This window comes from Giraffa tippelskirchi, chromosome 6 (assembly GCF_054371585.1).
Source record: "Giraffa tippelskirchi isolate mGirTip1 chromosome 6, T2T-mGirTip1v1.2.pri, whole genome shotgun sequence".
In the NCBI taxonomy this organism is placed as follows: domain Eukaryota; kingdom Metazoa; phylum Chordata; class Mammalia; order Artiodactyla; family Giraffidae; genus Giraffa; species Giraffa tippelskirchi.
The window spans coordinates 80,959,693-80,982,952 of NC_137280.1; the positions used below are offsets into that span (position 1 = coordinate 80,959,693).

Genomic DNA, 23,260 nt, shown 5'->3' on the forward strand with positions numbered 1-23,260 from the left:
AGGGCTGTGCCAGCTATGAGAACACTAGACCCAAGTCAGTGACCTTTGCCCAGGTAACAAGGGCCTAACCCCGCCAGGGAGGTGGCAGAGGGTGGACAGGAAGGGCAGGCACTCAGGGCTGCTGGCCAAAGGCAGCAGTGGGGCGTGTGTGGGCTTGCATGACACCAACACCCCCCTGCATCATCATGAGAAGGAGGTCTGGCCTGAGAGGAGGTCACTGTGAGGGTGCTTTGGATAGATTACTGTGACATCGTGAGGCAGGTCACAGGAAAGACTTGGGCCATGGTGGAGACCAGTGGGGAGGCCTCCTCTGCAGGTCCCTCCTAAGTTCATTCAGAAAAGCCTTTCCTTTCTGTGGCAGGGCTGGGTGCAAGGAGGTCCCACCTACCTTGGACCTCAAACTTGGGTGCGACATGACAGATAGGAAGTTCTGATCTGCCCAGTGTATTCACTGCTCCTTGGGGGCTGGAGGAGATGAGAAGCAGGAGAAGACACTCAGCCTGCCACTTTCAGATGCAGGACCATGCAGAGTCCCATACCAAGATGAGATAGGGAGTTCTCCCAGGGCTGCTGCCTAAGTGGGTGGCACTCCAGCCATCCCCTGAGCTGCCCAGCCCTGGATTTTATCAGCATGCCCTGTTGAGTCTCCCTGCTGCATTTCTCTTGGACTCATCTGCTGTTACCATCTTCCCAGTCCTGGCAGCATCCTCACTACCTGACTGGTCCCCACTTTAACCTATTAAAGGGGCAGATTAGACATACCCTTTCCTGGTGTCACAGTTATCAGAAGATCCTTCTGCTCTTGGGATAAAAAACAAAATTCTCCTCATGGCCTCCAAGGTCCAAGCAGCTCTCTGACTTCTCCCTTTGCCACTGGCACTCCCAACCCTTGCTCACTTGGCCCTGTCCATGCTGGCCTTAAGAGCTTTTCTGGACATGCTGTGCTTCTGCCTAAGGGCCTTTGCACAGGCCATCTCCTCCCTGGGGAGCCTCCTTCACTGCTTTCCATGAAACCAGAGCACTGGTATCCTGTATTTCCTGAGGCACCCCCAGACGCCCGGTCTAGATCAGGCTGCCCTGTCATATTCTCTCATGTCTAAGGCACCAAGCTGAGATTTTGAGACTTACCCCAGTTGACATTTTGGACTCTATAGTTGTCTGTTATGGGGGTTATCCCATGATTGTAGAATGTTGAGCAGCATCCCCAGCCTCTACCTGTTCAATGTTGGTGGCATCTCCTTCCCAGTTGTGACAACTAAGTGTCCCAGACATTGCCAGATGTCCCCAGGGACAAAATCTCCACCAGCTAAGAATTGCTACACTAGACTGGCTGAAGGACCTTTGCAGGCTGTGTTCCATGTTTAGTGAGGTTCTCAGTGCATATTTATGGAGAAGGAAATGGCAACCCACTCCAGTATTCTTGCCTGGAGAATCCCAGGGACGGCGGAGCCTGCTGGGCTGCCATCTGTGGGGTCGCACAGAGTCGGACACGACTGAGATGACTTTGCAGTAGCAGTGCATATTAATTCAAGGTATAGTAAATGACTAAATGCTGGGAGAGGGAACAGAACCTTCCCTCCTGTCCCAGGAAGCCACCCGGGAGGCTGCTCTCCCTGGCCTGGTACCCTCACTTGGCCTGGGGTGCTAGGCGGGCACGAGGCTAGACTTGTCCAAACCTGCCCCACCCTCGCCCCATTAGCAGGACAGGGAGAACAGGGCTGAAGTGGCCTGAGGAGCTGCCCCTCCATGCCTGCTGGAGGGCCTATACTGTCCCATTGAGCCCCCTCAAGCTCTCATCTTCAGGGTCCCAATTCACCAAGTATGGCTGCCGCCGGAGGCTGGACCACAAGATGGTGCACCGAGGCTTCTGCGACTCCGTCTCAAAGCCCAAAGCCATCCGCCGGACCTGCAACCCCCAGGAGTGCTCCCAGCCCGTGTGAGTGCCGGGGCTCTCTGGCCCCCAGCCCCACTAGAGGAGGGGGGAAGAGTCGTGGGGCTTCTGTGGACAGCAGTGCAGGATCTTGTTTCTGGGTGGCTCTGGGCCCCATATGCCCTGAGACGTTTCAGAGTCTTTCTCACTCAACGTGTTCTATGGAGTCTAAGGTGTTTCAGGCTGTGCAGTGGCCTCCTCCTTCAGGCTTGCTAGAAGGAAACAATAATGTGCATCTTTGTGACCCCATGGACTGTAGCCCACCAAGTTCCTCTGTCCATGGAATTTTCCAGGCAGGAATACTGGAGTGCATTGCCATTTCCCTCTCCAGGGGATCTTCCCAACCCAGGGATTGAACCTGAGTCTCCTGCACTGGCAGGCAGGTTCTTAACCATTAGGGCCACCTGGGATGCTAGAAATGACAATAAGTACTAATGCTCAGATGGGGAAACTGAGGCTCCGAGGGTGTCGGGCTTGCTTCTGGCCCCATGGTAGATGTTTCCCTCACAGTCCATCCCAGGGGCTGCAGCCTTGACCCTCCAGACCTGGAATTTGATGGGGCTGCATTTCTGGGCCTAGGTTCCTTTTCCAGGGCCCCGAACAGGGAAGATGGTGGGTAGATAGGCAGGTGGGGCCCTTTGAGGACAGGTGCCGAGGGCGTCCATGCTGCTGCCCAGAAGGGTTGGTGAGGTCAGAGGGCAGAGTCAGGAGGCTAAGAAAGGACAAAGACCACCCCTGAACCAGGGTCTCCCAGCAGTGGGCACGCTTGGGGTTCATGGTCTGTAGGACCTCAGGCAGGGGTTCAGCTAGCCTCAGGGCACCTTCCTGACACAGGAAAGATGCGCCTGGAGGAACAGGCGGCCTTTCCCTGTCCACCGGGGTTTCTCCAGGGGCTGACCATGTGCTGTCTGCCCTGGCAGGTGGGTCACGGGCGAGTGGGAGCCGTGTAGTCGGAGCTGTGGGCGGACAGGCATGCAGGTTCGCTCAGTGCGCTGTGTTCAGCCACTGCACAACAACACCACCCGCTCCGTGCACACCAAGCACTGCAATGACGCTCGACCTGAGGGCCGCCGGGCCTGCAACCGGGAGCTGTGCCCTGGTCGGTGGCGGGCCGGGTCCTGGTCCCAGGTGAGCAGTTCCCCAGCCCTATGTCCTCAGCCCCAAAACCAAGCTTGGGTGGGACTGAAGTGGCCAGGGTGATCCACCTTGGCCTGGATGCTGTTCTTGCCCTAGGCCACGTCCTGTAGGTTTCAGGGCACCCATGCTTCCCTGGCTAGTGTTCTGTGTGAAACTCAGAGGGATGTGTATCTTTACTCTGCAGGGCAGAGGCTCCCATGTGCTACGGGGACTGGAACCCCAGTCTCTAGCGGCAGCCTGGGCTCTAAGATGCAAAAGGAGGTCTGGGCTTTTGTCTCTGGGGGCAGAAGTGTGGCTGAAATGGCCAATCAGACTTGCAAGAGGGGACATGAGCAAAGGAGGGCTTAGATCTGGCTGAAAAAATAGTGAGGATAGTCTCAGGGGCTGGAGGAGAGTTCTGGGGGCAAGGCTGAGCTGATGTGAGCACTGACATCCAGCCCACACGCCTGGTGGGTCAGGGGTTGCCAAGACCAGCTCTGGGCTCAAAGATTCCCACAGAAGTTGCTATAGTCATGGTTATGCTTTATTACAATGAAAGTTTTGGTGTTGTTCAGTCACTCAGTCGTGTCCGACTCTTTGCGACCCCATGGACCTCAGCACGCCAGGCTTCCTTGTCCATCATCAACTCCTGGAGCTTGCTCAAACTCATGTCCATTGAGTCAGTGATGCCATCCAACCATCTCGTCCTCTGTTGTCCCCTTCTCCTCCTGCCTTCAATCTTTCTGAGCATCAGGGTCTTTTCTAATGAGTCGGCTCTTTGCCTCAGGCGGCCAAAGTATTGGAGCTTCAGAATCAGTCCTTCTAATGAATATTCAGGGTGGATTTCCTTTAGGATTGACTGATTTGATCTCCTTGCAGTCCAAGGGACTCTCAAGAGTCTTCTCCAACACCACAGTTCAAAAGCATCAATTCTTTGGCACTCAGCTTTCTTCATAGTCCAACTCTCACATCCATACATGACTATCAGAAAAGCCATAGCTTTAACTAGAAGGACCTTTGTTGGCAAAGTAATGTCTCTTCTTTTTAATACAATGTCTAGGTTGGTCACAGCTTTTCTTCCAAGGAGCAAGCATCTTTTCATTTCATGGTTGCAGTCATCATCTGCAGTAATTTTGGAGCCCCCAAAAAATAAAGTCTGTCACTGTTTCTATTGTTTCCCCATCTATTTGCCAAGAAGTGGTGGGACCAGATGCCATGATCTTCGTTTTTTGAATGTTGAATTTTAAGCCAGCTTTTTCACTCTCCTCCTTCACTTTCATCAAGAGGCTCTTGAGTTCCTCTTCACTTTCTGACATAAGGGTGGTGTCATCTGCATATCTGAGGTTATTGATATTTCTCCTGGCAATCTTGATTCAGCTTTTGCTTTATCTAGCCTGGCATTTCACATGATGTACTCTGCATATAAGCTAAATAAGCAGAGTGACAATATACAGCCTTGACGTACTCCTTTCTCAATTAAGAACCAGTCTCTTGTTCCATGTCCAGTTCTAACTGTTGCTTCTTGACCTGCATACAGGTTTCTCAAGAGGCAGGTGAGATGGCCTGGTATTCTCACCTCTTTAAGAATTTTCCACAGATTGTTGTGATCCACACAGTCAAAGGCTTTAGCATAGTCAATGAAACAGTAGTAGATGTTTTTCTGGAATTCTTTCTTTTTCAATGAACCAACAGATGTTGGCAATTTGATCTCTGGTTCCTCTGCCTTTTCCAAATCCAACTTCAGCCTCTGGGAGTTCACGGTTCACGTACAGAGTGGAATCAGCAAAGGGAAAAAGCACTTGGGTGAAGTCTGGAGGAAACCAGGCACAAGCATCCAGGTGTCTGGGGTTCTCACTGGGGATCATTCGTGGAAGCACAGGGTGCCTGCATGACTGGCATCCATCACTGAAGCCCTGGACCCCAGGAGGAAAGCAGATCTCACCACAAATCATATTGTTGGTGTAAACCAACCAAACAAGTTGGTGCAGCCTGATTCAGGACCCCAGGCACACAGGTATGCTCTTACCAGACAGACTATTCCATGAACCTGGCTCTCAAGAGTTGACCAAGGGCCAGTCCTGAAAACAGGCCTTTCTTGGGACTGGGTAGTTTCAAGCAACCCAGTCTGCTGAGTCAGCCCTTTCTCACACATGAGGCAAGGATGTGAGAATCATCCTTTGGCTAGGCTGGGCTGAGTTGTGATGGCTTCTTCTGGCCCCTCCCAGTGCACCAAGGGAGCAAGAGACCAGAGGGAGCGGTGACGGTGCTGGTGGCACAGAGTTTTGTGTCCAGAGGCGGGGAGAGTCCTCTGCCAATGCCTCCTGTACTCAGGCAGAGCTTTCCTGGGCCAGAGACTGGAGGGGGCGGTGAGGGCACTGGTGGTACAGAGCTTTGTGTCCAGAGGTGGGGAGCGACCTCAGCCAAAGCCTCCTGCACACAGGCAGAGCTTTCCTGGTGGTCCCCAGCGCATAGCCGTTTCTCTGGGCCTCAGACAGAGAAGGGAAGCACTCATTGAGAGTCCAGAGGTGCCAGGCTCTATCTGGCCCTGCATATTTGTTCTCTCCACCTCACTTCAGAGCCCGAGAGCCTGAGGCAGCTGCCAGAGGCTAGGGCAAGGCGGGGCAGACCTCCAGCTCACACTCTCCCTTCTGTCCCTCTCCACCTCCCAAGTGTTGTGGGGTCGCCCACTTGGGGAGCCCTTGTAGACCTAGCCTAGTGTGGGAGGTGGGCCCTGACTGGTACTCTCTGTCTGCAGTGCTCGGTAACCTGTGGAAACGGCACCCAGGAACGACCGGTGCTCTGCCGAACTGCGGACGACAGCTTCGGGGTCTGCCGGGAGGAGCGGCCTGAGACAGCAAGGATCTGCAGGCTTGGCCCCTGTCCTCGTAAGCCCTCTGCATGCAGCAGGTCCGGGGAGGGGGGTAGCCCAGGCAAATGCAGCTCTTCCCACAACTGGCCAAATAGAGCATCTGTGAACTTGAAGGAGAAGCCAAGGCCACCCAGGCCTGGTCTGGGACCTTTCTCTGGCAGGAAATGAAAGGAACTGGCATTTGGCATGCTCATCTCCAGGCCAGGCCCTAGTGAAGGATGGCATGGACTCAGCCCATGCCTGCCTTCCTGGCACTCCCTTTTGGTCTGGGAGAGAAACCAGATTCATGGTGACTGCACAGCCCATTCCTGTCTGAGTAGGGGGTACCTGTGTGAGTAGGGGGAACTCATATGAGTAGGGGTTCCCATGTGAGTATAGAGGGTACCCATGTGAGTAGAGGGTACCCGTGTGACTAGGGGGTACCCATGTGAATGGGGTACTCTTGTGAGTATAGAGGGCACCCATGTGAGTAGTGGGTACTTGTGTGAGTAGGGGGTACCCATGTGAGTAGAGATGGTACCCACGTGAGTAGGGGTGCCTCTGTGAGTAGGGCACCCTGTGTGAGTAAGGGTACCCATGTGAGTAGGGGTGCCTCTGTGAGTAGGGCACCCTGTGTGAGTAAGGGTATTCATGTGAGTAGGGGCACCTGTGTGAGTAGGGCACCCTGTGTGAGTGAGGAAGGGTACCCATGTGAGTATAGAGGGTGCCTGTGTGAGTAGTGGGTACCCATGTGAGTAGGGCACCCTGTGTGAGTGAGTAAGGGTACCCACGTGAGTAGGGGTGCCTCTGTGAGTGCAGAGGGTGCTCAATCCCTGAGAGGAGAGCAGCTGGAACACTGACTGCGCTGGGAGCCTTGCCAAGGGCTGGACACACATCCCCTCTCTTGGTCCGCACAACAGTTCATGACAGAGACCCAGTCGGGAGTCCCTGCTACAGGCCAGGGAGCCCTGGCGGTCAGCTGTGTGCCGAGGAGACGGCAGAGCCAGGATCTCTTGTTCCCGGCACTTCTCAAGAGAAGGCGGTGTTGGTGGGGCCTGCATGGGGAGTGACCCTGTGCAACTGAGCCCCAAGATGCTTGGCATAGGACAGGCAGGAGCTGGGCCTGGAGGGTGGCTGGGGCCTGTCTGTCCCTGGGACAGCAGAACCCATAGAGCGCTCCTGTCTGGGGTGGGTGGGTTGGAGGCCCAGACCCGGTACCCTAGCAGCCACAGGTGCCTGTCTTCTCCCTCTAGGAAACACCTCTGACCCCTCCAAGAAGAGCTACGTGGTCCAGTGGCTATCCCGACCGGACCCCAACTCGCCAGTCCAGGAGACCTCGTCAAGTAACCGGCCCGCTTATAACTCTGTCTCTGCCCTCCAGTGCATGCCCTGCGCCCTGTGGAGCTTGCCGTGGGTGCCCCTCCTCTCTGTCTATGGAAAACTCCCCTGACTCTTCCTGAGCTCTGTTGGTGGAATCTGTTTCTCCGGGCGTCTGTGCTCGGCTGTCTCCTTTGGAGCCACCTGGCCGGGAGGGCCAGTCCTGCAGAGGCATGGCCCGGGGCACTGGCCTCTTGTGGGGGGGTGCCAGGACCTGGTGGTGATGGTTTTTAAAGGGGCAAAGATCTGTTGTGGTGCTGGAGGGGCCAGAGGCCAAAGTGTAAATGTGACCACTTTGTGACCGCCTCACAGGGCCACAGCCCTCCAGGCTGGAGCTGCAGGTTGCAAGTTGAGGGGGCGCCCACCTGTCCCCTTTCAAACGCCACCTCCCAGCGAGGGAGCCCAGAGGGGTCTTGGGCGTACAGCTGTGCATCACCAGCCCGGCGCCCGGCCCGTGTCCAGCAGTGTCAGGGGCTCCCCAGCCTCCTCTGCTGTTGCTGCTGCTGCTGACCCTGTGCTGAGTGTGTCCTCCTGACTCGTGTGACCGTGGCCTGCTTCCTGTGGCCTTTGTGTCCAGCTCACACAACCCTTGGCCCCCACACCCGGCCCCTCTTGGGGGTTCAGGTCAAGCGGAGGAGGCAGGGAACGTGTCCCTGTGGTGGGACATCAGGACACACCACCACTTCCATTCTCTGTCCATTTGCTCCAATGGCCTTTCTCATCGTGTGCACATGGCCCCATGCACAGGGGCGAGAAAGTGAGAGTTCAAGGCTGTCTCATGTGGATGTGGCCGCCTACCCGTGTGAACAACTACAGAATTACCTCAATTTTTATTGCTTTTTTGCTTAGATAAAACTATGTAGAAGATGCCTTAATGTTGAAAGGTAACAGAATTGGCTGCTAGCTCCAGCTTCAGAGGGGAGACATGACCCAGGCAGGAGGCAGGCAGTGCAATGTAGAGGCAGGCGGCCGGCTCACCCACCTTTGGCCAAGGATAAGACTTCTCAGTCTGGGAGGCCTGGCTGAGTCCAGGAGTCCAGGAGGCCAGGAGGCCCAGGCCTGTGCAGGGCCTCAGGCGCGGGATCACCTCTGTGGAAAGGAGACCCTCTGGAGGCCCTTTGGCGCTGACTGTTGTTGGAGCCCCAAGCACTTTGCCGCTGGCACTGCCTTACACCAGAGGGCGACTGGCCTGGCCCTTGGTGTGGCCAGTGTAGCAGTCCAGCCGGTCACTCCCCTCCTGCCCCAGCCCTGTCCCCTCCTCATAGCGTCCCCACTGGACAGCGTCCAGCTCTCCCTTGGCACTAGTTAGTGTTATGTAAATACGCGGTGTAACACATACTGATTCTCACGACTGTTAACATCCAACTTTGACTTAGGTGATGCGAGTGACATGAGTGACTCTGGGAAGGTGCAATACAGTCCTGGGCATTGTGCTCTCTGTCTATATGCACTTTGGTTCATCAGGGATATTTTATTAGTGTTTTGTATGTATCTAATGATATATTATATAGGTTCCATTGTCGTTGCTTTTCTGGTTTTTTTTTTATGAGACAACGTTAGTGTGTGCCAAAGTGACTGTGAAAATGACCTTTTACTCTTACTAACAGTGGAAAGACTTCCTGTCATGCATCCCACAAATAAACTCAATAAAAGTTCAGTGAAACTGGATGCTTGGGTCTGGCACACTGCTGCCTCCTTCTTTTCACCTCTGTGACCGACAGTGCTGTAGAGCTGCAGGTGCTGTTCTGGTACATCAGTTCCTTAATTTCTGATTCCAGTGACTTTCCTGTCCCCCTTACCCTGCTCAACATAGATGCTGAGGGCCCCTCCCCGCCCCAAGGCCTATGCCCCCTCCCCAGGCATTTTTCAAAATATGATAGCAGCCCATGGAGACCCCCCACCATGATTTGAGCTTTGAACCTTTAGTGCTAACAGGCACCTTGCAGGAACACCTCAGTTTTCTCCTTGTAGATAAGGTCTCATAGTTGGGAACAGGGCCCATCTTTGGGATCTGAGCCTGTGGAATGGGAATATGTGTTTAGTAGTGGAGACAGTGTCCAGGTCACTGTGCCCTGAGCCACCATCAGGCCACTGCCCTGGCTCCTGGCACAACTCGGAGGCTAGGCCAGCCTCCAGAGAGTCTAGGCTGGGAGAAGGACAAGGCAGCTGTAGGTCTGAGCTCCTGGCCTGCAGCAGTCACACAAGTGTATGCCCAGCCATGCCTACTGTGTCTCCCATGGCCTGCCCTCAGGAACCACAGGGCCTGTGTGTCCACTTCCCTTGCTGACCAGGACCATGCAGCATGTCAAGGTCCAACATGGGACCTCCTAATCTGGACATCTCTCCTTCCCTTTCCCATGAAGGGGTCCTATTCCAGGGCAGAGGGAGTTCATGAGAAATAATGACCTCCCAGCACTGTGGAGATGGGCCTCAGGGCACAGGGTGCCAGGTAACAGCCTTTGGGTGGGGGCCACAGTAGCCATGACTGAGGTCAGCCTGCCCAGAGCTCTGATCATTGAAAGACTCCCAGCTCAAGAGACAGGAGACCAAGACAACTGTGTCTGATGAGCTGCGTCTACTAAGTCTCCTTGCCCAGACGGGTCAGGAGAAATCCCTGCTGAGGGCACCCTGTCTAGAGTTGCAGACAGGCCACCAACAGGACTGCTCCAGTAAAACCCTATTTACAAAACCAGGTGCAGGGACCGACTTGCCAACATGTGTGCTTGGCAGACCCTTACCCTAGACTGATGTGACACCGGCTTCTCAGGATCTCCACCTGGTGAGAGACAAGTGAGGGAGATGCTTAATACCAGTCTTGTTATTGTGTAAAGGAGGAGGCGCAGGTGACAGAAGAGGGTGTCTCTGTGGCGGGGGAGCCCCAGACCCAGCAGCACAGCCAGGCCTGCTCCATCCTTAATGAGACCTAGGCCTCTGGCCTCTCTGCCCCAGCTGATGGCCAGTGCTTGGGGGAGTTGCCACACCTAGTGTTACCAAAGCCCCCCGTGTCTCCCTGAGGGCTGTAGGCATGGTCTTCACGTGCTTACCCCAGTGGCTGCCAGGGAGGGTAAAGAGGCCAGGAGGGAGGAAGGGAGCAGAGGCTCTGAGCTTGCTCCACCCAGCTTCAAACAGGACTGTTCTGATTTCATCTGTCTCAGATCTTGAATATTTATGTAAAATTTTATCCAAGGTTTTAAAACCCTGAAAGCCACATTTCAGGATCTTTTTAGCTTGATTTCTGGAATTGACCCTCTGTGCAAGGCCATCTGCCTTTGCCCTCACATGTTGGCCTGTTTCTCCATCTCAAGGTTAGGAAGACCAGGGCTTTTCCTCAACAGCCCATCTGTCCCTATCTCTTCATGTCATCAGCCCTTGCCCAGTCATGTTTCAGCCACTTAGAAGCTCAGAGTCAAGGTTGGGTCCCTCTCTGATGATATATGCCTCTGTATGTTCTTGCCTGTAGCATTGCTATTCTAACATCCACGAATTCCTTGTTTTGGACTTGCTCAGTTATTCACATCTGTCTTATTCACATTGAACACTTACATATTCTTTGATTCTCTATTCTAGGCTCTGGGATAAAGGGATATCTGGATGCAGTTTTGGGCTCTGCCCTTTGTAGCTTTCAGGATAATGAAAATGTCAGGCATCAGTTACCTTACCCAACAACTAAATGTGGACTTGGTAGCTGGGATGGAATGCTGGAAAGGGGAGACCCAGGCACCACTAGACCACATACTTTGGGATGTCACCTCCAAGGGAGGTCAGGCAATGCTTGACTGAGGAAGACGTGTTTCAGCTGAGCCTCGAGGATGAGAGGAAGAAGAGAGACATGGTATGTGCAAAGGCCCTGCAGCCACAGGGAGCACCCTGCAGAGCAAGGCAATCAAGGCCTGAGTGAGACTGGAGAGGTGAAGGAGACAGGTCCTCATCCTGAAACAATGGAGGGGCATTCCAGGAGCTTCAATCTGGACTGTGATGTGTTCATATCTCCAGTTGAAGAACCATGCAGCAGGATAACTAGATAGGAAGGAGGGAGAATGGAGACAGGCAGGCAGAAAGGAAGCTCTTACCACAGTGCAGCCAAGAGGCAAGGTAGCTTGGGTCAGTGGAGGCAGAAGAGAGGGGAACGTGGATATATCAAGAGCATCAGGGGAAATCCTGATGGACATGGAGATGATCAGACCAGGGGATCCCTGGGGTCTGGCTTGTGTGCATGAGGACCATTCTCTGAGATGGATGATGCCAGTGGATGCCATGGACTTGGGCTGGACATGTGGAGTCTACTTTTGGGACCACAGAAATTGAGGGGTGTCTAGTGGGCAGTTGTATCCAAGAGTCTGAAGCTCCAAGAGTTTGAGGTTGGTGTCCAAGTAAGTGGGTTGCCAGCCTGTAAAGTGAAATTATAAGCTGGAGCAATGGCCATGCAGAGGGCAGATGTCGGAACCACTGACTTTCACATGGGAGAGGGCCTACCTGTCTGTTATTGCAGGAAATTTCAATGAGTTAGCATAGCTTTACATGTAGATGTAGAACATGCCTTGTGTTAGTGCAAAGAGTAACTATGTCAGATGTGGTTCCCACCAGTGGCTACCCCTTCCCTCCTTCCTACCTTCCCATCTCCCCTCTTTTCTTCCTTTCAGTAGGAGATGTCATCTGCCCTAAGGAGACTGAGGGAATAGGAGGGCACAGCAGATGGGAAAAGTCTGAAATGCCCTTTATGAAGAATAGAGAGTGGCTGAGCAGGGAACATAGTTGGAAACTGGGGCCCATTGAGGTCAGTGATTAGGAATTTATGATGGATCAAATATCCCCTGTTATATTGTTAGATGGCTTATTCTTTTATGTTGAATGAATTTTTGTAAATCGTTTCAATAACACCTAATTTATGTGTGGAATTAGATGTTAGCAGAAAGGGAAGCGGGTAGAAATTCGGGAAGAAGACAGAGGCTGAGAACAAGAGATGAATGGGTCTTATTAATACAGCTGCAGACAGGGTTGGAGCTAGGTCAAGAAGGAGATAGCCGTGAGCAAAGAGGAAAAGAGAGAGACAACAGTGGCCTCTGCAGAGTCAGGGTTCTCCATGTACTCAGACCATGCATGGCCAGATCTTGGGTGGGAAAGAAAGGGGCAGATATGCTGGGCTGGATCCACATGTAAGGCTGGATTGGCCTATGTGAAGCCATCAAGTTCTGGAGCACTTTGGAAAATGACCAGAAGCTCAGCTGTGGCAGAGCCGTGTGGTGGATGAAGCAGTGGCAGGACACAGGGTGTCACACAAGTTGAGGCAAGTGGAAGAAATCCCAGACAAGTCTGGATGACTTTTAATTTTATTTAGGCACTTTTCAGAAGCAAAGATCATCTGGGGGGTTTGGATGAAAGTGGAAACAAGATGTGGAAGAGTATGGTGAGGCCATAACCGAGGCTCTGGGATTTGCTTTTTTGGGTGTTAGCAATTGGTTCTTTTAGGTTTAATTTTGTTATAGTTACAGGTTAAAGATGATTGTAAATAGAGTCAAACTGTGCCACAGAACGTCACTGAGGTTACCACTGGGATCTCACATGTGAAGATCTGACACAGCCTGATTCTTTGGGCTTGGAATCACTCCTTAAGAACACAGAGACCTCATTTCTGTCTCCAGCTTTGAGAGATACTGAACATCTGGACTCACTTGGGGCCTGCTTGGAGGAGGGGAGCATTGCTCACACCTAGTGTGACACCACTCCAGGGCGGGGGTCCCCGGATGCTGCCCTGCCCAAGGGCTCCCTCGTATCTAAACCACACAGTTTCTGTGTGAGCTCGCTTGCCTCTGTGCTGTCTCTGGGCTCTCTTAAATGCCTCCTCCAGCAAACTGCTTCCCATGGGGGAATAAGGTCCCCCTTATCTGTCCTTTGGTTATTTGTCCCACTTTTCTCTTTCAGAGGGCCGCTGCCAAGGTGACAAGTCAGTGTTCTGTAGGATGGAAGTCTTGTCTCGCTATTGCTCCATCCCAGGCTACAATAAGCTGTGCTGCAAGTCCTGTAACCCGCACGACAACCTCACTGATGTGGACGACAGGGCAGAGCCACCCTCTGGGAAGCACAATGACATTGAAGAGCTCATGCCCACCCTCCCAGTGCCCACTCTAGTCATGGAGGTGCAACCTCCACCAGGCACACCCCTGGAGGTGCCTCTCAATACTTCCAGCGCCAATGCCACCGAGGACCATCCAGAAACCAATGCTGTGGATGTGCCCTACAAAATCCATGGCCTGGAAGATGAAGTCCAGCCACCCAACCTGATCCCTCGACGACCGAGCCCGTACGAAAAGACCAGAAACCAAAGAATCCAAGAGCTCATTGATGAGATGAGGAAGAAAGAGATGCTCGGAAAGTTCTAATAAAATGGAAAGATAGCCTCAATAGCTTTTTTTTCTTGCTTATAGAGATATTCCATGGCAACTCCTGTGTTGTGGAGATGAAGTCAGATTCCTGACTCCAAAAGGTTTTGAGAAAACAAAGGAGAATAATGTAAATATATAGATATATTTACATTATATATATATATATATACACACACACACACATACACACACATACATATATATATATATATATATATATATATATATATATATATAGTTGTAAGCATGTGGCAACTAGGTTGGTATCTATGTTTCCTAGTCCTGGAATGTTCTAAGTCCTGTACTGGGGTTGGGTGTGGGGTAGAGAGGAATATGGAGGCTCTACATCCCCCATCAATGAGGGACAGCAGGAGGGAGAGAAAACAGAAAACACCTTTGCCCTAAGTTTCTGAGCAGTGGCTGGGAATCTTTCCCTTGTGGTGACAACCCTGCTGGAGATGCAGGACATTTCCTACCAATCTCCAGTTTGAGGTATAAGACCCATAGGACTCTCAGAAGAAAGAGTGATTTATTTACTAAGTGACCAGTCATTAAGATGAATGCAGTGAAGTGGCAGTTATGAATTCCAGTGAACTCCAGTACTGGAGGTGCTGAGGCAGGTGGTGTGGATGAGCACGGTCACCAGCTGGCACTCCCAGGCTCTCACAAGCCTCTCTTTTCTTCACTAACCTTGGCCTTGCTTGTCACCTCTCGCCAGCCTGGCCTCAGGCCTGGGGCTCTCCAGAGAGACTCTCCGCTTCCTCAAGGCACTGGAAGGATGAGGGAGGCATGCACTCTGCTGGAAAATCCAGTGAGTGGTCAGGGCTCATTTTTCTGTGTGTGTGAACATGTAACTTAAACTTCCTGAAATTACAGGACCCAAGCACATTAGCTCCTTAGCTGGGCCTAGCCTGACATGTAATTCTTAACCTTTACAGGAAAGTTTTAAAGACTGTATTCTCACCAGTCATAGATCTTAAAGAACTCTTTCTTGTTTCATTCTCCATTCTGTGGATGAAAATACTAACGCTCAAGATAACACCATGATGTTTATTTTTTGAGTTTTGAGGTGCTAAATACCTTCATCTGAACCTGTGCGTTTGTGTGCGTGCATCTCTGTGTGTGGTCTAAGGGACAGGTTAACGTTGTAGGAAACAGTGAGGGGACATCTGGGATGGTGCCTAACCATCAAATGGGTGAGACTAGGTGTGCCGTCTCCCCAGCACAGCCTACCTCCCTCCCCACTGCCACCATGTTCCACACTTTCTCATACATGTCCTCTTAGGAGCTTTCTGGCTCCTAAGAACCAAACTGGAGGAAACATTCCTGAATACATATCATTAGTATCATTTCTTTAACAAGATGTAGTGTGAAGCACTTCTGCAACCCCACCTCTCTATTATTAGGAAATCGACCCACGGCTTTCCTCCATTGGCTGAACTCATGGCAACTTGTGCTACTCACAGACTGAAGGGCTGGGCAGTGCTTGCTTGGGTCTGTTCTAGAATGTTGAGGAAGCTCTGGACTAGCCCTAGCCAGAGTATTACTCAGTTTACCTTTCTTGGGAGCCACAGGATGGGAACACTCCATTCTCAGCAAAGCAGGGCTGTGTGTCTTAGGGGCTGGAAGGCTTTGGGGAGACCCCCACGTGGGACACTCCCAGGGGGATCTATCTTTTGCAGCAGAAAGAAAGATGCCCTCTGGGAACTAGAGCCCACATGGTCATGGCTCAACATGCCATACTTAGTGCCTTGGGCCATATATCCACAGAGTTCTCTGGATTAGATGGTCCTCAGAGATCTCTCTAAGAAGGCAGTGTTCACCAGCTCTGAGACACTGTAAGTTTCCACTGAGCTTGAGACAGTTGGACAGCTGGCTTAGCAACTGTCCTGAGCTTCCAGAGAGGCTCCTGCAGCCTGGGGGAGGCAGAGGACATCTTTGAGCCAAGGTTTCCTTACACCAGGTTGAGATTTAGAGGTCCTCTTTGTCCACTGCTCTGGAAAGTCAGCTGAGGGGCCCAAGAGTCACTTCATGTTTGTGGGAAGACTCATGCTAGAGTTTTGGGACCTGGCTCTCTGATCTACTCCTTTTGGAAAACCCATGGAATTTCACGTATAAGCCTTTCATGTGTACTTTTAAGGTTTTTTGTTTGTTTGTCTGGAGTATACAAATGGTGCTCAATAGCGAAGTCTTTATCAGATGAAGCATTTTGACTATGTACTCCCTGTCTGACAGGCAGCTGTCGCATGGGCTATCCTGGTGCTGAACTCAATGACAGCATTTTTCTCTCTGATGACAGCAATCAATATATTTGTTTTCTGTAGAGTAAAATTTGGCTCCTTGATTTTATAACTTATTAAAGTAAAAATGTCTGTGTTTTTGCATATCATGCCTGTGTTTGCTTGTTACCTTGACTACACTTGTCCTCCATTCCCAGCTTAAACTTGAGCAGACAGAAGGATGTGCTGCCCTTGCAAAGCCAAAAGGTCTGGAGGGACCAGTATGCAGTGAGCCAAGGTGGGATCCCCTGAAGAGCAAGAGGCACCCATAAGGACTGATCCCTCTCCCAGCCCCCCCATGGAGTCAGTTCTCCAGGAAACATAACTTAGCCAAAGGCTCCCAAGTCAACCTTTAGTTCAAAGTGGAGGTGAAGTATCTCCAGACACTCCCTCCTCCCTGATTACAACCCCTTCTCTCCTGTAACTGGGTTTCCAAGAAGAAAAAAAACTAGATGTTGAGTTAAATTTTAAATTCAGAAAAACAGCAGTGAACTTTTTAGCATAAGTATGGGGAACCTCCCTGGTGGCTCAGTGGTAAAGAATCTGCCTACCAGTGCAGGAGACACAGGTTCAATCCCTGGTCTGGGAAGATCCCACATGCCATGAAGCAACTAAACCTGTGGGCCCAGAACTACTGAGCCTGTGCTCTAGAGCCCTTCTGCTGCAACTACTGAAGCCCACATTCCCTGGAGCCTGTGCTCTGCAACATGAGAAGCCACCGCGATTCCAACTAGAATCTGCCCCTGCTCGCCGCAACTAGAGAAAAGCCAACACAGCAACAAAGATCAAGCACAGCTAAAAAAAAAGACACACTTAAACTAAAAATTATTTATTAAACTTAACTGAGAATCTTGTATTTTTATTTGCTAAATTTGGTAATCCTACTTACAATCAGGATTCCACTTTTAAAGAAAAGTGCATTCTCTCTGGCCCTCTTTGATATTAGCAGATACTGGGGAAGAGGAAGGTTGAAGGGCAAAAGAGGTGATTTCTTCTGCTACCCTGACCAAGTAGGAATCAGGCAGTGTGTACACAGTGCTGGGGAGAGGGAACAATTAGAAATCTTATTAGTTCGGGGGCTTCCTTGGTGACCCAGTGGTTAAGAATCTGCCTTGCAATGCAGGGGACATGGGTTCAATCACTGCTCCAGGTAGACCCCATGAGCCGCACAGCAACCAAGCCTGTGCATCACTGCTGCTGAGCCTGAACTCTAGAGCCTGCAAGCTGCAATTCCTGAGCCTGTAAGCCGCAACAACTGAATCGTGCACACCTAGAGCCCATGCTCCACAACAAGAGAAGCCACCACAATAAGAAAACCCAGGCACTGCAGCAAAGAGAAGCCCCCACTCGCTGCAACTAGAGGAAGTCCGCGTCCAGCAACAAAGACCCACCACAGCCAATAAATATGGAAGTTAGAAACTATTTGGAATGAAATAGTCATTTCATTTTAAAAAATGGTCCACATTAAAAAAAAAAGGTCCATATGATAAAGAAGACATTAATTTGTACAGGGGTTGTACGTGGGTTAGGAATACACAGGATTTCTTCTTGTTCTTGGCTGTAATTTGTTTTGACTCTGTTTTTATAGTACAGTTAGTTATTTTAAATAGGGAAGAGGAAATTGGGATGGGTGTGTGTGAGAGTGTGTGTTAGAAGTGGAGACTTAAGAGGCTTTGGGTAAGCAGGAACTGAGACTAAATATTGGCACAGGTAATTCATAACCCGGAGAAGGCAATGGCACCCCACTCCAGTATTCTTACCTGCAAAGTCCCATGGACGTTGGAACCTGGTGGGCTGTAGTCCATGGGGTCGCTAAGAGTCGGACATGACTGAGCGACTTTACTTTCACTTTTCATTTTCATGCATTGGAGAAGGAAATGGCAACCCACTCCAGTGTTCTTGCCTGGAGAATCCCAGGGACGGGGGAGCCTGGTGGGCTGCCATCTGTGGGGTCGCATAGAGTCGGACATGACTGAAGCGACTTAGCAGCAACAGCAATTCATAACCGGATAACCCAGCGAGGTTATTTTAGAAAACAGGCCCTGGGTTGTAGAAGTGTAAGGAAGGCCCAGTCTGTGCTTTCTGAAAGATGTTGATAAATGGTTCAGTTCAGTTCTGTTCAGTTGCTCAGTCGTGTCCGACTCTGCGACTCCATGAATCGTAGCACGCCAGGCCTCCCTGTCCACCACCAACTCTCGGAGTTTACCCAAACCCATGTCCATCGAGTCAGTGAGGCCATCCAACCATCTCATCCTCTGTCGTCCCCTTCTCCTCCTGCCCCTAATCCTTCCCAGCATTAGGGTCTTTTCCAATGAGTCAACTCTTCGCATGAGGTGGCCAAAGTATTGGAGTTTCAGCTTCAACATCAGTCCTTCCAATGAACACCAGATAAATGGTTAGGAGGAACCAAATGATGTCATTACACAGGATTTGGCCACCACTCCCTCCTCTAGGTACCATGAGAGTCCTTGATTACCATGCACAGAGCAACCATGCCATGGTCATACCCAGGGGTTTATACTCCACTGTGCATTCTTAACCCAGGGGAATACAGTACACTTCCATTTAGAGGCCATGTAGCCTGTTCTCCCTGAACCTCATGACCTCACACACCTGTTGCTCCATCTATGGGGGCTCCTCAGGGGTTAACCTCAAATATACATAAAGATTACACAATGTGTGAGTGCCCCTATGGCACACTGAAGCAACCGATGCCTTGGTTCAAATAAGATTCTTCTAGTTTCTTTAGGTGAACACTTAGATCACTGATTTTCCATCTTTTTAAAAAAATCTTATGCAATTATGGCTATCAATTTCTCTCTCTAGAGCTTTAGCTGTGCCCCACAGATTTTGATATTTCATACATTTTTGTCATTTCATTCCAAATAGTTTCTAACTTCCAATGTGACTTCCTCTTTTACCTAAGGGTTATTTTAAGCATGTTGCTGAATTTCCATACATTAGGGAATTGTCTGAGGAGGGCATGGAAACCCACTTCAGTAATTTTGCCTGGAGAATCCCATGGACTGAGGAGCCTGATGGGCTACAGTCCATGGGGTCACAAAGAGTCAGACACAACTGAAGCAACTTAGCACATGGCACGCACAGGATGTTCTGCTTATGGACTGTTATAGATTTCTAGCTTATTTTATTATGATCAGAAAACTATTTTGGGAAATTTTTCAACCCTTTGAAACTACATCATGGCCCATGATGTAGTCAATTTTTTTTTTTAAGTATTGCACATGTGCTTTAAAGAATATGCCCTGGTAACTGTTGAATACAGTATTTTATATATGTCTGATAAGTCAAATCTGTTAATTTATTATCCAGATCTTTTGTATCTTGATTTAGTTTTCTTCTTGTTCCATTAACTTGATAGAAAGTTGTCTTAATACCTCCCACTGATTGTGGATTTTTCTATTTCTCCTTGCAGTTTTATCAATTTTTGCCTGTCTTTTTAAAAAAATATTTTGACGTCTCATAAGGGCATACAGATTTCTAACTGCATCTCTTGTTGGTAACATTATCCTTTTATCTTTATAAATAGAACAATTTTATTTAAAAAATGATTTGAAACTGTCCCCCGTAATATTCAGTTCAGTTCAGTCGCTCAGTCGTTGAGACCTCATGGACTGCAGTATGCCAGGCCTCACTGTCCATTGCCAACTCCTGGAGTTTACTCAAACTCATGTCAATTGAGTTGGTGATGCCATCCAGCCATCTCATCCTCTGTTGTGCCTTTCTACTCCTGCCTTCAATCTTTCCCAGCATCAGGGTCTTTTCAAATGAGTCATTTCTTCGGATCCGGCAGCCAAAGTATTGGTGCTTCAGCTTCAGCATCAGTCCTTCCAATGAATATTCAGGATTGATTTCCTTTAGGATTGACTGGTTGGATCTCCTTGCAGTCCAATGGACTCTCAAGAGTCTGCTCCAATACCACACTTCAAAAGCATCAATTCTTCAGCACTCAGCTTTCTTTATAGTCCAACTCTCACATCCATACATGACTACTGGTAAAACCATAGCTTTGACTAGACGGACCTTTGTTGGCAAAGGAATGTCTCTGCTTTTTAATATGCTACCTAGTTTGGTCATAACTTTTCTTCCAAGGAGCAAGTGCCTTGTCATTTCCTGGCTGCAGTCACCATTTGCAGTGATTTTTGAGCCAAAAAAAAAAAAAAATAGTCGGTCACTGTTTCCACTGTTTCCCCATCTATTTGCCATGAAATGATGGGACCAGATGCCATGATCTTAGTTTTCTGAATGTTGAGCTTTAAGCCAACATTTTCACTCTCCTCTTTCATTTTCATCAAGAGGCTCTTTAGTTCTTCTTTGCTTTCTGCCATAAGGGTGGTGTCATCTGCATATCTGAGGTTATTGATATTTCTCCCAGCAATCTTGATTCCAGCTTGTGCTTCATCCAACCAGTGTTTCTCATGATGTACTCTGCATATAAGTTAAATAAGCAGGGTGACAATATACAGCCTTGACATACTCCTTTCCCAATTTGGAACCAGTCTATTGTCCCATGTCCAGTTCTAACTGTTGCTTCCGGACCTGCATACAGATTTCTCAGGAGGCAGATCAGGTGGTCTGGTATTCCCATCTCTTTAAGAATTTTCCACAGTTTGTTGTGAGGCATAGTCAAAGGCTTTGGAATAGTCAATAAGGCAGAGGTAGATGTTTTTCTGGAACTCTCTTGCTTTTTTGATGATCCAACGGATATTGGCAATTTGATCTCTGGTTCCTCTGCCTTTTCTAAAACCAGCTGGAACATCTGGAAGTTCACGGTTCACATACTGTTGAAGCCTGGCTTGGAGAATTTTGAACACTACTTTGCTAGCGTGTGAGATGAGTGCAATTGTGTGGTAGTTTGAGCATTCTTTGGCATTGCCTTTCTTTGGGATTGGAATGAAAACTAACCTTTTCTGGTCCTGTGGTCACTGCTGAGTTTTCCAAATTTGCTGGCATATTGAGTGCAGCACTTTCACTGAATCATCTTTTAGGATTTGAAATAGCTCAACTGGAATTCCATCACCTCCACTAGCTTTATTCATCGTGATGCTTCCTAAGGCCCACTTGACTTCGCATTCCAGGATATCTGGCTCTAGGTTGGTGATCACACCATTGTGATTATCTGGGTCATGAAGATCTTTTTTGTATAGTTCTTCTGTGTATTCCGCCAACCTCTTCTTAGTATCTTCTGCTTCTGTTAGGTCCATACCATTTCTGTCCTTTATTGTGCCCATCTTGGCATGAAATGTTCCCTTGGTATCTCTAATTTTCCAGAAGAGATCTCTAGACTTTCCCATTCTACTGTTTTCCTCTATTTCTTTGCATTGATTGCGAGGAAGGCTTTCTTATCTCTCCTTGCTGTTCTTTGGAACTCTGAATTCAAATGGGTATATCTTTCCTTTTCTCCTTTGCCTTTTGTTTCTCTTCTATTCACAGCTATTTGTAAGGTCTCCTCAGACAACCATTTTGCCTTTTTGCATTTCTTTTCCTTGGGGCTGGTCTGGATCCCTGCTTCCTGTGCAATGTCATGAACCTCCGGCCATAGTTCTTCAGGCACTCTGTCTATCAGCTCTAATCCCTTGAATCTATTTGTCACTTCCACTGTATAATTGTAAGGAAGTAGATTTAGATCATACATGAATGGTCAAGTGGTTTTCCCTACTTTCTTCAATTAAAGTCTGAATTTGGTAGACTTAAAGAGTTCATGGTCTGTGCCACAGTCAGCTCCCAGTCTTGTTTTTGCTGACTGTATAGAGTTTCTCCATCTTTGGCTGCAAAGAATATAATCGATCTGATTTCGGTATTGACCATCTGGTGATGTCCATGTGTAGAATCTTCTCTTGTGTTGTTGGAAGTGGGTGTTTGCTATGACCAGTGTGTTCTCTTGGCAAAACTCTGTTAGCCTTTGACCTACTTCATTTTGTACTCTAGGGCCAAATATGCCTGTTACTCCAGGTATTTCTTGACTTCCTACTTTTGCATTCCAGTCCTCTATAATGAAAAGGACATCGTTTTGGGGTGTTAGTTCTAGAAGGTCTTGTAGTTCTTCATAAAACCGTTCAACTTCAGCTTCTTCAGCATTACTGGTAGGGACATAGACTTGGGTTACCATGATACTGAATGCTTTGCCTTGGAAACGAACAGAGATCATTCTGTCGTTTTTGAGATTGTATACAAGTACTGCATTTCAGACTCTTTTCTTGACTATGATGACTACGTCATTTCTTTTAAGGGATTATTGCCCACAGTAGTAGATATAATGGTCATCTGAGTTAAATTCACCCATTCTAGTCCATTTTAGCTTGCTGATTCCTAAAATGTCAATGTTCACTCTTGCCATCTCCTGTTTGACCACTTCCAATTTGCCTTGATTCATGGACCTAACATTCCAGGTTCCTATGCAATATTGCTCTTTTCAGCATCAGACTTTACTTCCATTTCCAGTCACATCCACAACTAGGTGTTGTTTTTGCTTTGGCTCCATCCCTTCATTCTTTCTGGAGTTATTTCTCCACTGATTTCCAGTAGTATATTGGGCACCTACCGACCTAGGGAGTTCATCTTTCATTGTCCTATCTTTTTGCCTTTTCATACTGTTCATGGGGTTCTCAAGGAAAGAATACTGTAGTGGTTTGCCATTCCCTTCTCCAGTGGGCCACGTTTTGTCAGAACTCTCCACCATGACCCGTCTGTCTTGGGTGGCCCTACGTAGCTTGGCTCATAGTTACATTGAGTTAGACAAGGCTGTGGTCCATGTGATCAGATTGGTTAGTTTTCTGTGATTGTGGTTTTCATTCTGTCTGTCCTCTGATGGATAAGGATAAGAGGCTTATGGAAGCTTCCTGATGGGACAGACTGACTGAGAGGGAAACTGGGTCTTGTTCTGATGCTCAGTAAGTCTTTAATCCAATTTTCTGTTGATGGGCAGGGCCATGTTCCCTCCCTGTTGTTTGACCTGAGGCCAAACGATGGTGGAGGTAATGAAGGTAGTGGTGATCTCCTTCGAAAGGTCCCATGCATGCGCTGCTGCACTCAGTGCCCCCGACCCTGCAGCAGGCCACCACCGACCCACATCTCCACCAGAGACTCCTGGACACTCACGGAAAAATCTGGGTCAGTCTCTTGTAGGGTCACTGTTCCTTTCTCTTGGGTTGTGGTGCACACAAGGGTCTGTTTGTGCCCTCCAAGAGTCTATTTCCTGAGCCCTGTGAAAGTTCTGGTGGCTCTATGGTGGGGTTAATGGCGACCTCCTCCAAAAGGGCTTATGCCATACCCAGGTCTATTGCACCCAGAACCCCTGCCCCTGCAGCAG

At 49.4% G+C, this 23,260-nt stretch overlaps 2 protein-coding genes across 7 annotated transcripts in view; one reads left to right on the forward strand and one right to left on the reverse strand.

The window, feature by feature from the left end:
* The window catches only part of ADAMTS2 (ADAM metallopeptidase with thrombospondin type 1 motif 2), a 258,412-nt gene extending 244,742 nt beyond the window's left edge, over window positions 1-13,670 (forward strand). Inside the window, exons 18-22 of one of the 2 annotated variants that reach the window (XM_081497756.1) lie at window positions 1,804-1,936; window positions 2,851-3,058; window positions 5,802-5,931; window positions 7,148-7,237; window positions 13,191-13,670. In XM_081497756.1, the coding sequence (XP_081353882.1) occupies window positions 1,804-1,936; window positions 2,851-3,058; window positions 5,802-5,931; window positions 7,148-7,237; window positions 13,191-13,648 (1,019 nt within the window). In that variant the 3' untranslated portion in view covers window positions 13,649-13,670. The remainder of the gene's footprint in view (window positions 1-1,803; window positions 1,937-2,850; window positions 3,059-5,801; window positions 5,932-7,147; window positions 7,238-13,190) is intronic. The other variant, XR_014055962.1, reaches the window with a different exon arrangement.
* The window catches only part of LOC145509266 (zinc finger protein 354C-like), an 89,890-nt gene continuing 70,198 nt past the window's right edge, over window positions 3,569-23,260 (reverse strand). Inside the window, exons 6-7 of one of the 5 annotated variants that reach the window (XM_081497765.1) lie at window positions 10,010-10,047; window positions 3,569-4,959 (exon numbers count right to left, since the gene is read on the reverse strand). In XM_081497765.1, the coding sequence (XP_081353891.1) occupies window positions 4,681-4,959; window positions 10,010-10,047 (317 nt within the window). In that variant the 3' untranslated portion in view covers window positions 3,569-4,680. Of the gene's footprint in view, window positions 4,960-8,843; window positions 9,289-10,009; window positions 10,048-16,755; window positions 16,969-17,355; window positions 18,302-23,260 lie in introns of those variants that run through there. The other 4 variants (XM_081497766.1, XM_081497773.1, XM_081497769.1 and 1 more) reach the window with 4 other exon arrangements.